General features: G+C 37.4%; 1 protein-coding gene across 1 annotated transcript; it reads left to right on the forward strand.

Moving 5' to 3' along the window:
• Nucleotides 1-640: 640 nt before the first annotated feature.
• LOC146318754 (T-box transcription factor TBX2b-like) lies at nt 641-12,001 on the forward strand. Its single transcript, XM_084730248.1, has 7 exons — nt 641-1,330; nt 1,810-2,077; nt 2,680-2,826; nt 4,645-4,721; nt 4,824-4,984; nt 6,755-7,284; nt 10,827-12,001. The coding sequence occupies exons 1-7, from the start codon at nt 966-968 to the stop codon at nt 11,184-11,186; spliced, it is 1,908 nt and encodes a 635-aa protein (XP_084586374.1). The 5' UTR covers nt 641-965; the 3' UTR covers nt 11,187-12,001.
• The last annotated feature ends 3,543 nt before the right edge of the window (nt 12,002-15,544 follow it).

Raw genomic sequence — 15,544 nt, forward strand, 5'->3', positions numbered from 1 at the left:
ATTATTATTATTATTGTTATTATTATTATTATCAGTTTAAGTTCCATGTACATTTTACACAGAGTTAACCTCAAATAAATAATCAAATAAAATAAAAGCTATGTTGAAAAAAGAGTCTTACACTTTAAAACTAAAAAAAGTCATAGGCCTGCAGGAATTTAGTGGAATCAACAAATCTTCTCATTTATTTAATGCATATATATACAATTTATATTATTCAAGTTCATTAAATCTAAAATGTCTAGTATTTATTTTCAGAAAAAAACAAAAAACAAAATAAAAGACAATGGTTTATTTACAGTATAAGCAACTGAATAAATATCAAAAGTCAAGTCAAAAATAAAGATATCACTAACTTTGTTTGGTTACAGAACATTCAGGCTTCTATATTACAACAACAATTTAAAAACATATAACTAAACAACTACATAAGTAAATAAATACATAAATAAGTAAAATATTTTCATGCTCACCGTAGCCTAAAATAGGCTGATAAACGAGAGTGTAATTCAGTAAGTGATTTTTCATCTGCATGCTGTTTTACCCATCTAGCACTTCATTCCGGGCAGTCGGAGTGGTTGAAACCACGCCCATCACTGAAACAATTTGCCTCGTTAGTGTGGCATGTGCCGGAGAGGACAGACGTGTGACTGTGCAAACACCATCTCTCTCTCTGTCCTCACTCCTTGGTGCCACTGCAGCTTTGCGCATGGTTCCAACGTGCGCTGCCCTCTCAGTGGTGGATCTACCAGCGGATCATACATTTGGGACCGTCCTCCCCTTTGCCCCAGAATCTGGAGACTTGTGGAAATTTGTATTCCCCCCTTTGATCTCTTGGCCATGCTTCAAAACTCTAAAACTCTTAAAAAGATTGTGGAAATTCGGATGTAGACGCGCCGCCGTGCGCCTGCAGCACCAAGCGGGCCGAGACTTTTTAGCATCGACTTGTCAGATCGGATGTCCTGATGAGAGATCCAGTTGACACAGCGGCTTCCATGGCTTACCATCCTTTCCAAGCTCATCGACCTGCAGGTGCCTTGCCCTTGTCAGCCTTCCTTGCCGCCGCTCAGCCCTCGTTCTTCCCTGCGCTCACTTTCCCGGACGTCGGCTCCCTGTCCGAGCCTCTGACGGAGCAGGCTGCCTCTGACGCGGGGCTGCACGCGGCTCTGGGACGCCAACATCAGCCGGCGACTCTCCCGCGGTCCTTGAAGAGCCTGCAGCCACCAGAAGAGGGGCTGGAGGATGACCCGAAAGTCACGCTGGACTCACGGAATTTATGGAGTGAATTCCACAAAAGGGGAACTGAGATGGTTATTACAAAATCAGGACGGTATGTAGCCCAAACAGTGCTTGATAATTAAATCACTGAAAGTGACGTTATTAAACTTAGTTGTGGATTTGAAATTATTTTACAGTCTAATATGACTTTTTTTTCTTAGACTGGATTTTGTCTGCACTCTTTATAGGCCTATAACACCAAAAATCTGACGTATAGTACAATCACTGTGTAAAATACCCATTATGTTCATTAGTTCACATTTCAGAGGAGGAAAAGGCAGCAGGTTATCTTAATCTGTGGATTTTAACAAGCCAGTCGGGGACAGGGGCCCTTTACTTGTTTCAGGGGTCCAGTTCAATCCTTGTTATCATTTATAGATTATAATAAAAACGGTACATCCCCACTCAGATCAGAAGTTTAAATCTCGACGTGGCATCCTTTGTTTTAACGCTCCAAAAAGATCATTGTAAGCTGTCTGCTGTTTGTAAAGTAAAAACCTAAAGTTTTTTTTCGTTGATTCCGTTCCACAGGAGAATGTTTCCGCCGTTCAAAGTGCGGGTAGAAGGGCTCAATGAAACAGCGAAGTACATCCTGCTGATGGACATCGTCGCCGTTGATGACTGCCGCTACAAGTTCCACAACTCCCGCTGGATGGTGGCTGGGAAGGCTGACCCGGAGATGCCCAAGCGCATGTACATCCACCCGGACAGCCCGTCCAAAGGAGAGCAGTGGATGGGCAAGCCCGTCGCTTTTCATAAACTCAAACTCACCAATAATATCTCGGATAAACATGGATTTGTAAGTGGAAATCATTTCAATTTGTGGCATATATGACTTGTTATTGATGATAACATTTAAAAACCGTCTACACTTGATCACAGAACATGTCATGGAAACCCATATGAGGAAAAAGTCATAACTATGACACAAAGGCATAAGTGTAAACTATGAGATTAAAAAAGTCACAATTATGCAATAAAAAGTCGAAGTTATGCATTTATGAAAATAAAAAATAAGTAAAAACGTATGAGATGAAAAGTCCAAATTTGAGAAAGTTGAAATTCTAATAATTCTGAGTGATTTTTTTCTCATAATATCGACAGTCTATGTCATAATTATGACCTTTTATCTCATAATGATGACTTTTTTTAATCTCATAATTAAGACTTTTTATCTCATAATTATGACACTAAATCTCATAACTGTCACTTACCAGAGGATTTTTTTCTGCCAGAAATGAGCTTCCATATCATGTCAATATGAGTGACCTTATTTATTATTGTTTTTTTGTTTGTTTGTTTGTTTGTTTTTTTTTTTTACATTATTTAACTTCATGAATTATGTAATTAACTATACAATTATATTAATTTTCTGCTTTCTTTGTATTTATTTTTTCCCAGACAATTTTGAATTCGATGCATAAATACCAGCCCAGGTTTCATATTGTGAGAGCCAACGACATTATGAAGCTTCCCTACAGCACCTTCCGGACTTACGTTTTCCCGGAGACGGAGTTTATCGCTGTCACTGCGTATCAGAATGAAAAGGTAAACCTGCTCTTCCCACGTCCTCCTTCCTGCAAACACCACACACGCACACCTCATGTAGTCTCGTCCGTGCACTACAGGATGCACCTGACCTGCAACTGTTTTTCAGTGATGTGGATTTGTCTGAAAAGTTCTTGGGATTGTGTTGGGATGGTTTGAGAGGTAAAACTTTTAAAAAAATCCGTAAAACTTGGCCCTCATAGGCCTTTTTTATAGTAGCCATTTTGACATGAAATTATAGGATAAATACTGCAGGTGTTACTAATGATACTAATTAAGGTTCTGTTCAGTTAATTGATAACACTTGTATCATATCACCATCACTGGCGTGAAAAAGGTCTTACAAGCTACATGTAACATGTTAAATGTCTATAAAACACTATGTTGAGTTGTGTACTTGTATTATTCCAAATGTTTTCAACAATGTTCAAACACAGAGAAATCCCTAATTTCCTGTTAGTTGTTGCTAGCTAGTTGCTAATTGCTGTGTTTGCAGGAAAACACAGGATATGGGACTAAAAATTGTGTCTGGATACAACTCAGGCGATGCTCTGAGTTAGAGCCGCACAATTAATCGCAATCAAATCGGAGTTGCAATGTTGCCAAGTGCAATATTCAAAGTGCAGAACTAAGTCACACATTTTTTGAAAATGTGTGAGAAAACAACATTATAATGAAATACTGTAGTGCTGCATAGGTGTTCTGGCCTAAAAATCAAGTTTTCCAGATTAAAGAAAACATGTTTGTTTGGTATAGACCCACAAATATCACATCATCACAATTTTAATTTTTTTTTCAGTAAAATTTAAAACTGTGATGGAAAATTGATCATTCCCACTAGCCGTATAACGCATATCGAAATCACAAGTTAAGTCAAAATAATTGCAATATGATTTTTGGGGTTTTTTTGGTTCTTTTTTTACCATGTCGTGCAGCCCTACTCTGAGCAGGCATTCAGTTTCATGACTGAGGGTCAATTATTTACTCCTGCATCCCGTGTTTCCCTGAGAGTTAGATTAACTAGCACCTAGCTAGCAACGATTAGCAGCAAATACTCTTGAAAAAATTTTGAATTTCTCTGCTTTTTAATGTTGTTTGAAACATTTGGGATAATTTAAGTTCAGAACTCAACAGCAAATATAACATTTTCATCCAACAATATTACATATTATAGCTTAAAAGTCCCTTTTAACGGTAGCCATATTGATACAGAATACACTTTTTTTTGCCGTTGGACATATTGAGTTGGACATATTTCCAGTACAATGATATGATGGTCAATTTGACAATTTATCAACAGTTAAGTAAAAGAAAATCTGCAAGGAAGTCTATGCTTGATCTAAAAAATCTAAGTGTATCCACGTAAATCGATCACATAAAATAAAAAAAATCATCTCTATTTGAAGATGCAATGTCTCTCATATGTTTAATCTTGGGGTTAAATTAAAGATTAGGTTAATAAACAACTTTTTAGGTCACATTTCAGAGAGTGAGGAAGGACGCCAGCAAACGTGATTAAATGTAACATCAATAAAACCTAAATATTATCATTTCTATGAACATGATTTTATCCTGAGTCGTCAGATGGATTTAGTGAAGATAATGAATCCCATGATCCCACACTGCTTCATGACATCTTTAAACAATGTATTTTGTTATTGCCTTAATGTGAGACAGACATCTAGTGACAATATTTACATATTATGCATTTTGTCCCACATATGAGCTTTATGGATATGTTGCACTTATCTGTCACCGTTTAAGAGGCTGTTTGTTTTTACAATGACTAACTTGCTGATTTTTCTTATTCTCCACAAGATTACACAGCTAAAAATTGACAACAATCCTTTTGCCAAAGGATTCAGAGACACTGGAAACGGGAGACGAGAGAAGAGGTAAACTATTGTTTTGACATCAGAATCCACTGCAACAGTAAAGGACGTACCTGTGGTCGGTGGGAATATCCTAGATCTAATCTCTGTATTTGTCATCCGCAGGAATAAGTTAACCATTTCTCCGCTGCATGAGAAGCAAAGCAAAGTGGAGCGGGACTGTGCTGATTCTGATGACTCATGTGAACAGCCCAGTACCAGTGATCCCTTTTATTCCCCCCAGGAGCTGGTGAGCAGCCCTCTGCTGTCCACACCAACCTGTCAAGGTGGGTTAACTTTCAGTCGACTTATTGTGTTGCTAAGCAGCCTTTATGACAACGTTTCTAGAGAATTTTTGACAGGACTATCCGTAATTGCTGTATTCAGGAATTTTTTTTACAACAGGATCTTATCTATCCAGTCCATCCATCTATTATCATCAGAGGTGGCGGACTTGAGTCACATGAATTGAATCAAGTCAGAAATCCTAAGTCACAAATTTGAGGACTTGCAACTTGATTTACCAACACTCATAAAAGATTCAACTTGACTTTGCATTGGTAAAATAATAGGAAAAATATGAAAATACGGGCAAACGACAGGGTCTTTACAAATACAACCACCACACACACACACACACACTTCTAGTGGGTCATAAAGGGTGACTGAAACTGATTATGTTCGTATGAGTTGATACATAGTTTTTTTTTTTTTTTTTTTTTTTTTAGGAAATTGTTGCATAATATGAATTTAACTTGGATTTGAGTCAGATAACTTGTATTTGATTTTTTTCTAGATATTTACAGTTGATGTTTTGTTAAATGCCAAAATTTTGTTGGAAAGGTAACATTTTATTCAAGTTATTAGACTTAGCCACTGTTTTCACTTTACAGCCATTTAGCTAGTAGGCTATATGATAACGCTTATTTTGGAGGATTGCTATTGTACAATGTAAAATATTAGTAAGAGTTACAAGGCTGCAACAGTTTTTGTTAATGTTGAAAATAAAACCTTAAGTCTTTATGACCGCTGTATTTTAAGCTGTTTAAATGTGGAAAGGGGGTTGGGTTTATTACGCTGCAGAAGTTTATACCATTTTGTACCATTTTTGATGAAAGATTGTTGTGTTGGGTCCTGGTTTACATCTCATAATCTACAGACCTAAGAAAACACAGATCCCTGCAAAAATCACACCATGATCATAGACATATGTTTTTCAATTTAAATAATTATGTAAAAATTCTCATTCGCTCAGCTATCGCAAATAATACCACAAAATGGAAGATCTAAAAAGGTCTATGGAGATGATGTATCCTTCCTCCGCGGCTTCCTGTGGTTTTTATCCCATTTTTCCCCATTAAAATTTTTAAGGAGTTTTTCCTCACCCAGATTGAGTGAGGGACTTTATAAAGCTGCCTGAGGCAAATTGTGATTTTGGGCTACTAAATAAAACTTCACTTGACCAGACATGTTGTTTATTCTTAGAATATGAGATGAGATTTTTTTCATTGCATGCAGTAAAGAAATTTGTCAAAAGAAATCTTAACTCTGGATCGACATATAATTAAGTTATATATTATGGTCTTCCTTTGCTAGTAAGTGGACCTCAAGATTTTTGTTTGTTCAGTTTTCAAGATTAAAATAAACTTTAACTAATGAGATGGTCAAAAACAACGTGTTTTAAGAGTTGGAGGGGATGAGGACTCGTGATTGAGTCATTCTCTTTTTACTGGACAGCTCACAGAGACGGACAACATGGGGAGAAAGGGATGTTAAGTTGTTAAGATGTTGACCTCATCCTCAGATTACTGTGTGACTCAATCTGACTAAACAAGAATAGTTTGCTTTAATGAATCAACTGTTAGTTTCTGGCGCCTCGGGTTTTGTCACACATGAACGCTGTCTCATTTGTGCCTCGGGATGTTTCCACTAAGCCATCTATCACCCATGTCTCCACTGTGTTCTAATAATAAACAGCACTAACAAAGCATATGTTTCTACTCTTAAATATGCAAATATACAAATACAGTTAATCAATGCAATGAATTTTCCCACAGATGAGAGCAATATTGGAAGTGATTCAGATATTGATCTACAAGATGAGGACACTGCTGAACCCAGCTCTTCCAAGATTGAACATATGTCTACCTCGAGTCAGAAGAGCGAGGAGATACGGTGGAAGAACAGTGACAACCAGGACCCAACAAAAGAAAGAACAATGTCCAGAACGTCAGATGATGCGTGCTCTATGGAGATTAGTTCTTCGAAAAAACACACGAGTGAAATCAAAGATGGGATTCTTCCTATGATGTTGCAGAGCTCGTCAGCCCTTAGTGCTGGTCACCTTCAGAGTTTGGATTTCTCAAATCAGCACAGCCAACAGTTTCTCAAGCTCGGGGCACCTTTGTTTTTTCATCCTGGACAGTTGTCTGTGAAGCCAGACTCTTTTTCCACCGCGGGTATGGGACATCTGTTTTCTTCGTTGCCTGGAGTAAATAACCTAGAAAATGGAGGCCTTTCTTCTCAAAGCATCACCTCTCCATCTCCCTTCATGTTTCACCTGTCGCAGAACATGATGGCATCTCAGGTACGTTTCAGCAAGAGCACTATACACTTTCTAATATTAGATATTTTAACACAGATTTCGTAAACTATAGATAGCTATAGATAACAGCACTATAGCCGCAGGGTTCCCCTTGAAATTCCTGTTCTGGGCTGCAATTCTGTATGCTGGTTTTACATTAATTGGAGTTCAAAGTTATGCAGAATGTTGCTGAATGAGTTAGTGTCTGTTTACACATCGTAAGAAATCATTAATAATCTTTCAGAAGGCATAGATGTTTCAAATAAGATAGATGTTGTTAAGTTGAGCAAAATGCCAATGGAGTCTGGCAGACAGTGAGGCAGACTGTGTATTTTCATAACAATGGTCTTTCGTTTTCGGGACAACAGGCTTTACTTTACATTGACAGGGAACTGACAGATATATACAGCTTATTAATGTACAGTGGAGGACTCATTGTCCTTTGTTATTATCAGTTTACGGGGTTGCACCTGTCTTACACTCCTGCAGAGTCTGGGAAGGTAGGGGTGGGAGAAAACAACTCACCTCAACCATAGATCATATATTAAATACAATTTCAACCTATTTAATATACTGTATATGTCTCCAACTCACTATGTGGACAGCACTACCAATTTTTGAATGAATAAATGATAGTAAATAATAACCTTCATTTATATAGCACAGAAAAAAGAACAATAAACAATGATGGCGATACAGTGAAAACAGCAGATAAAACAGCACAGTTAAACACAAAAAAACAAACAAACAAACACAAGGATCACAAAAGATTAAGGGATAAAACCCAATGACTTTTAATTAACAATTCATAAAAAGAAGGTATATAAACATGATGGGTGTGACAGTAGTCTTGGTGGGAAAAAAATAAAGGCAGGGATAACTGTGCAAAACAGCGGGAGACAGGAGAGAAGCTGGGAAGGTGGAGGAAGTAAGACTGGACAGTATTGTTAATGTGAGCTGCAAGGTTAAGCCTACTCCAATATTTCTAACAGTCTACATAATAATGAACCAAGCTTACTGTGAAACAGGCTGGTGGACTGTATCAGACCAAAGATTAAGACCTCAGATTTGCCATCATTCAGTTTTAAAAAGTCCTGGGACATCCAACAATTTTGAGCACTGATGTAGGCAAGGAAATTATCTTTAGTACAGGAGATACTGGACTGTAGAGGGACACATAGCTGTGTGTAATCTACATAACAGTGAAGGGAAACACAGTGGTTTGGAATGATCTGGCTAAGAGGAAGCAGGTATTTTCATGACATTAAATATCAGAAGGTCAAGAATGGCACCCTGTGGGACACCACCATTACAGTCAGCAGCAGAGGAAGTGGCATTTGATATGACAACTAAAAAGGTTCTGTTGGAGAAGTATGCATGTAACAGTAGTAGAGCAGTTCCCTTAATACCAGCCCAGGTTTCCAGGTAGTGCGGAGGGATGGTGTGATCGATAGCATCAACCGCTATTGACGGAGGTCAGAGTAGTCACCTCTACCATCTGTTAGAAATAAGTCATTACAGACCTTCATAAGGGCTGTCTCTGTGTTACGGTGAGCTCTAAAACCTGACTGAAAACTGCTAAAAGAAATATAGTTTGTTAACATAAAAATTATTATTTGGATTGAGATAACAGATGTTGAGATAAAAAAAAAAAATCACAAGTTCACTTAGAAATTAGCCTGTAATTATGTGTGATAGTGATAGAGGATCCAGATTTGTTTGCTTTTTTTCAGTAGTGGTTGAATCATTGCATGTTTGAAACTGTTTGATTGAAGGTGTCTTTCCAGAAGCAGTGTCCTGCCCATTCAGTATAATCTTCAGACCTCACTGTCAACAAGTTTCATTGGGACTTTAGGCAGTTTTTTTGTTAGAAAGCACTTGTGGTGAAAACTGATTGGGATGGCAACAGAATAGCCACTCTATTTTTTTGTAATGTGGATGAACCTACCCTTTATATTGAACTGCATGAAAAATCATTCAGTGGGGAGATTATTCTTGGGAAAAGAAAATTCTTTATCACCCCCAAACACATGTTGTTTGGAACTGATAACAAAGAGAACCAGGGCAGGAAAGTTTATACAGTGTTTTATACTTTCCGTGAAAGTTTTTTCAACTTTGTTTTTACAGTGCTTCCTTGGTTCAAGAGAACCAATTGGCCAGTAGGATAGGGGCTGGGGCTGGGGGGTTGCAATGGTACAATGGAAAGCTTCAATGATTTAAAGTTTGAAGAATTTGAAGGAAAGCTCAGATAAGGAGCTGGACTCTTATGAAAAATGATCTGAACTGGGGGCACCTGGATACCTCAGTTGGTAGAGCGTGCACCCCGTGTACGTAGACTGTGAGTCCTCTGCAGTGGCCGTGGGTTCGATTCCTGCCCATGGCCCTTTGCTGTGTGTCATTCCCCCACCCTCTCTTCCCATTTCCTGTCATGTCTTCAGCTGTCCTGTCATTAAATGTCCAAAAAAAATATATATTAAAAAAAAGATCTGAACTGACAAATGTCACAGTCTTCAAATCTTCAGGGTCAGTCTGTTGCAGCAGCTCAAGCCACAAATGATATGACATTTTTACAGTCGTAACCAATATTCTAATTCAGGTCAGTGGTCCCCAACCTGGAAAAGGTCAGAGGAAGTTGAAGACTTTGCTTTAAAAAGTCACAAGGAGTTAGAGCAGAAATGACTGTACATGTGTTTACTGTAAGAGCAGCTTTTTCCTCTGTGTACTTCAACCTGTCTTGGCTTTCAAGTAGTTTGAAATGTGAGAGAGCGGAGTTTGGCCTCTTGTTTATTCACTATCTGAACAGAAATTACTGTGTGCAAACAACAATTCAAAGGGAGCGTTCATCCCCAAATCTAACACACATATTTTTCCTCTTACCTGTAGTGCTATTTATCCATCTTGATGGTTTCGGTGTGAGTTGCTGATCTTTGGATATGTCTGCCTTCTCTCAAATATAATGGAACTGAGATGTTACAGATACTTGCGGTGTTCCAAAAAAAAAAGAAAAAAGGATACAATTTAAACTCTCAAAAGGATTGACTCTGTCTGACATCACAGCCTTGTTACTCAAGATAATGTACAGACCTTTTTTTAGGTGGAGTGTAGGAACTACTTTCTTTCCCTGGTGGAAAAGAAGCAGTTCCTACTTGAACTGAACCGAATAATGCAACACTGGAATAAGCCTATAAAACTATTATGTAGAGCAGTGGTTCCCAACTTAGGGATCGTGACCCCCGAGGGGTCACAAAATCATTTTCAGGGGTCACCAAATGGTTGGTAATAAAATGGTTGGTTTGGGGGTTGCAAACACCAACCTGACTATATGTTACATGCTTGTAACTCCATATCTTGATATATTTCTATATTGGTTGTTTTGTTGTTGTTGTTTTTTGTTTGTTTGTTTTATTTAATGCCACATAGTCAATACTTAATATTAATATTTAACTGCCTAAAGTAATAATTTTATTGTACTTGAAAATGTAGAATGATCATAAAATGCATGTTGTAGTATTAGAAAAATTAACTATTTACTTTTTTTTGTACAGGGAATTTCACTGTCACCCCTCGGAGGATTGTTCTCCTATCCGTACCGCTACATGGCAGCACCATCTGCAGTCGCTCCAGCTCTCCCAACATGTTCTGCAACCTCTACACTGGCCAGAAACCACTGTTTCCGCAGCCCTCGTCCTTGGTTGCGGTTCAACCCTTATCTGATCCCCACCTCTGTCACGTCAGGCCAAACCCCGCTTACAACCAGATCACCTGCCAGTTCAAACTCACAGTCTGAGTCATCTAAATCAGGGAACAGAGAGTCAAGTCCAGACATTCACAGTCACAAAACTAAGGCCAAGCAGAAGACCGCTCCACAGAAAAGCACCGTCGAGGGTTCCAGGAAGGAAGTGTAAAGTATACATAATGTGGTGAGAGGACATGAGAAACCACCTCCACCACAGTAGACTCTCCTATCTTACACATGAAGGACACAGGGTGACAGACACACAGACAAGTTTATGAAGTTGCACATAATAATCACCTATAAATATTCTGCCAGAAACTGCATGTGTTGCTGTAATTTAACATGTCATTATTTTGTCAATAAACCTGCCTAATAAACACTGATTTGGTAATTTGGAAGTCAAAGACACCTTGACAGTTATGTTAACACAAGTCTTAATTACAATAGTAAATATGGAAAAGAATCATATTGTCATTCTTTTCAATTGACATTAAGTCAAACACAAAAACAAGTCCTCAAGAAATCATAATGAATGTGATTATGTCTTCATACATATACACTATCAAAATAAAAGATTGACTTCCAAAAGGTGAGTTTAGGTAATTCTGTAATAATTCAAAACAAATGAAATTTTCTAGTCAAATAAACCTGATATTTATTAAGTTGTACTTAAGAAAGCGTGTTCCTTAAGCTTAAGATATTAAGTTGAACCAACAACTGTTCAGTCACAGTGATGAACATTAGATTTGATGTCCTGTTACATTTTCTCAGTTTGAAAAGTCATACCTTCATTCCTCATCTTAAAGTGTTTTTGAGGCACACAACCTGTTTTCCTCATATATGTTTTCTTCAAACTAAAATAAAAGCATCATAGGAGAGTTTTAACTCTCAGTGCATGCTGGGAGGTCTGCTAATGTGCAGATCATGTTTCTTTACAAATTTAATTTAACAAATTTATTGAACTCTGCAGAGAGCATTCATTCAACGCATTCTGAAAATAAATATTATAATTTTTAAGTTTAATCAACTTGAATAAATACAGCTTATATATTTATGTTAAATTGAAAAACATTAGTTTCCATTAGATTCCACTAAATTCCTGGGATTTTTTGCACTCATAAATGGCCCATTTTAACCTACATAAATTACTGTCCAAATAACATTTTTAATTGATCTATTTATCTGTTATGTGTTTTCACACATTAGATTCCAAGAAAATAAGGTTTTAAATTACAGTCATTCTTTCTGCAAGGGAAATTTCTACAACAGGTTTACCCAGGTTTACGTTATATTTCTTTCACCATTCTTCAAGTTTAGACACATTATTTAGTTGGTATCTGTAGTATTCTCTTGAACAGTATGCAGTAACAATGTGTTTCTTAATGTATTCTACACCTTCTTTCTGTTGCATATCATGTTCAATAATTGTGTTAAGCCACCTGAGAGAATAATTGAATACTGTGGTCTCAATGCTTTTGAAACAACAGTTATATGTAACCTAGATCTCTTATACAACTTTCACAAAAGTTTGCATTGGTTTAACTTAGATATCAGTGTGTCTTTTGATTTGCAAAAACACCAAATCAGTGCTTACTGAAATTTCTATATTAAATAAATAACAATTCAAATAAAAGATGCTCTGGAATTCCTTTGTGGAAAACGAGCTATGCAAAACTCAAAGCCAAAAGGACAATAATGTGCTTTAAATATGAATCTTTTTTATCTTGCTTTATTCTGTATGATGATGTAAATATTTTGTCATTTCAGTTTTCACATACACGTATAAAACATGACGATTCAAAGCCTTTTGAGACTGAGTACTGTAAATGATCACTGTTACACAAATCTGCCATTGAGATGACAAAGAAATTATACACCACTTATTCACAGTTTCACATCCTGTTGATGTACCAAAGCCACACTGTACTGGACCTGGAGGGAAAACTCAGGACTCTTTTTATTTTGCCAGCACTTGAGAAAAAATCTTTGTCTGCCAAATTATTCAGGTAAATTGTTTTTGTTTGTGTTTTTTTCACAATTTAAATAAAGATTTTATTCACATTTCATGCAGTTGTCTTAATATCTTTATAATATATGGAATTAATAATGCTGATGTCACATTGCATAATACTGTAAATATCCAGATGCATGTTGTTGTTACCACTGCACTGTAAAAAAAAAATGCTCAAAACATGTCTATCTGCTGTGTTCAACACTGCTCTTTGACTCCAGATTGTCTGCTGTTATTTACAGCCGAGACCACAATAAAAGCAAATCCTTGATAACACTTAACAAATGTCACAGACCATCAAAGATCAACGTCAGGCCATGTGCACTGCAGCCTATTATAGATGTCTCAAGCATTGGACTGGATTCAAAACCTAGAATCAATTATCTGGCCCTGATCAGGATCCCTGATTTGGATGTTAGGCATAATCCTTTCAATTAATTTCACCTCATCACTGTCAGGTCTGGCCTAATTGTTCCCGTTGGTTTGTATAAGTACTGTCCCTTGACCTTGCCTGCCTTTGTCGCTGTACTGCCACTACAGAGGCACTGTCAGTCAACTGCATTGTGAGGCAAAGATGACTGAACCTACAGCTATCTATAGCCATCTTGCTACCCAGGAACAAATAACCATGTTTTTAAAGTGGCTAATTTAAAAAAAAAAAAGTGACATTATTGCATTTTATTGTTTGCCTATGCTTGTTGAAGCAAGCTAAAATTGGTGCTGTGCAACAGCTGCTGATGCCGTGTCCTTGGCCACAGTGATGGTGGCTGAGCAATAAAGGTGAATGAGCGAGCCTGCGGTCCTGTGCACCTCATTCCATATGCATGAGTGCAGCTCACTGCTTGCTGAGGCAACTCCCCAAACATCTCTGCTTATGACAGCAAAGCTACACTTGAGTTGCTAATCCCTCCACCCTTACATCTCTCACAGTGGCACCGAAAAATACTTTTTTGGGAGACATGAAGGACATATTGACTGTTATGGTCATTATAAAGTGTTTTGAAAGATTTCTTGGATTGTGGATGAACTTTCCACACATGGCAGCTTTTCATGCATGCAAACAGTGTAAGTACACAATTATATTTATATAGGGCACACTGGATATTTTAAGATCAAGAGGAAGTATAATTAAATGTGAAGCAATTTCACATGGAAGAAAACATAAGGAAATACTGCCTATTTTAGCTACACTTTGTGAGCTCTTTGGCACTGTTCACTGTCAGAGTTGTTCCACTACTTAAAACAATAGACGACTTAAGTCAATGGATGATATTTCCACTATGCATAATAGGACACATTGCCACAATAAAGATGCATCAAGAATCATCTACTTATTCACAGTGACCCAACTCAACCCACACTGAAATGGCTCAATACATTAAACACACCAATAACAACATTTTATTGGAAAAAACAAAAAATCCCAGAATAAAACTAACCACATTACAAAAATGAAAACATCAAGGAGGCCTAGAAGCACAAACTTTCCAACTCCACAATTTAGCAAATTAACCGCAATACCTCATCAAATGGATTCACACATCACATCACCAGCAGGCATGACTTGATATAGAACAAACTGCACCTACCATTCCTCAGTAACACAATCAAACACCACAACTGTTTCAAAAATATCGCAATCGCCACAGTTGTGACAGCCTGGTGGAAGGTCAATAAAATAAAAACACTACAGTATCACCTACAACACAAACACCCATATGGCATAATCCTGACTTCATTGCCAACAAATCACCTCCAACAGGCACCAAATAGAAAGAAATAGGAATTACAGACCTCACAAAACCACTCTGTTAATATTCCAACAGCTTATTGACTTGTATAGCATATAGAAACAACAATACTTTCAGTGCATCCAATTAAAACAGTCGATCAAGGCAAAACTAGACATCTCCAACACACACCTGGAGGAACCACTATCTCGAATCATAATACCTCTACTTTTAGTCCTACCTATCACCAAGAAAACCACACCACTAACCTGGAAAAGTAGGGGAAAAAATCAACATCTCACAATGGTTGGATCTCCTAATACAGAAGATATTAATGGTAATAATCAGCTCTACAAAAAAAACCTCAACCACTTCAGTAGGAAATACTCAATTTGCAGAGCTGTTCAACAGCTTGTGAGCTAAAGCCACAACACAACACGAGTAAATGTAAATGTAGACATGCTGTTGGGAAAGAGGAAAAGAAAGAGGGGATGGCAGAAAAGTAAGTAAGTTAGTTTATCTGTGCTTGGTATTATGTATTGTTATGTATAATTAGTTTGTCTGTATTATCTATGTGTGCATGCACTAACTGGTGAATAAAGTGAATAAAATAAAATAAAACAGAATGAAATACAAAAGAAAAAACAGTAACAGGACAGTGTTCTCGAAGGAGAAAAGTGACCCACTATAAAGCTTCACAGTGAGAGCAATGAAACCCTGCTGCAGACATTGTGACAAAAGTTCATGCCACCCTGCAGGATCTTTGGTCCAGTCATGCAAACAAAT

The sequence above is a fragment of the Lutjanus erythropterus genome, chromosome 11 (genome assembly GCF_056507025.1).
Source record: "Lutjanus erythropterus isolate fLutEry1 chromosome 11, fLutEry1.hap2, whole genome shotgun sequence".
Taxonomy (NCBI): Eukaryota; Metazoa; Chordata; class Actinopteri; order Lutjaniformes; family Lutjanidae; genus Lutjanus; species Lutjanus erythropterus.

What these genes read in the sequence shown, in the direction of transcription:
- LOC146318754 (XM_084730248.1), top strand. Translation starts at nt 966, where the DNA reads ATGAGAGATCCAGTTGACACAGCGGCTTCCATGGCTTACCATCCTTTC. An exon ending in GTTATTACAAAATCAGGACG is followed by an intron (nt 1,331 to 1,809) that starts GTATGTAGCCCA and finishes TCCGTTCCACAG; the next exon opens with GAGAATGTTTCCGCCGTTCA. An exon ending in CTGCGTATCAGAATGAAAAG is followed by an intron (nt 2,827 to 4,644) that starts GTAAACCTGCTC and finishes ATTCTCCACAAG; the next exon opens with ATTACACAGCTAAAAATTGA.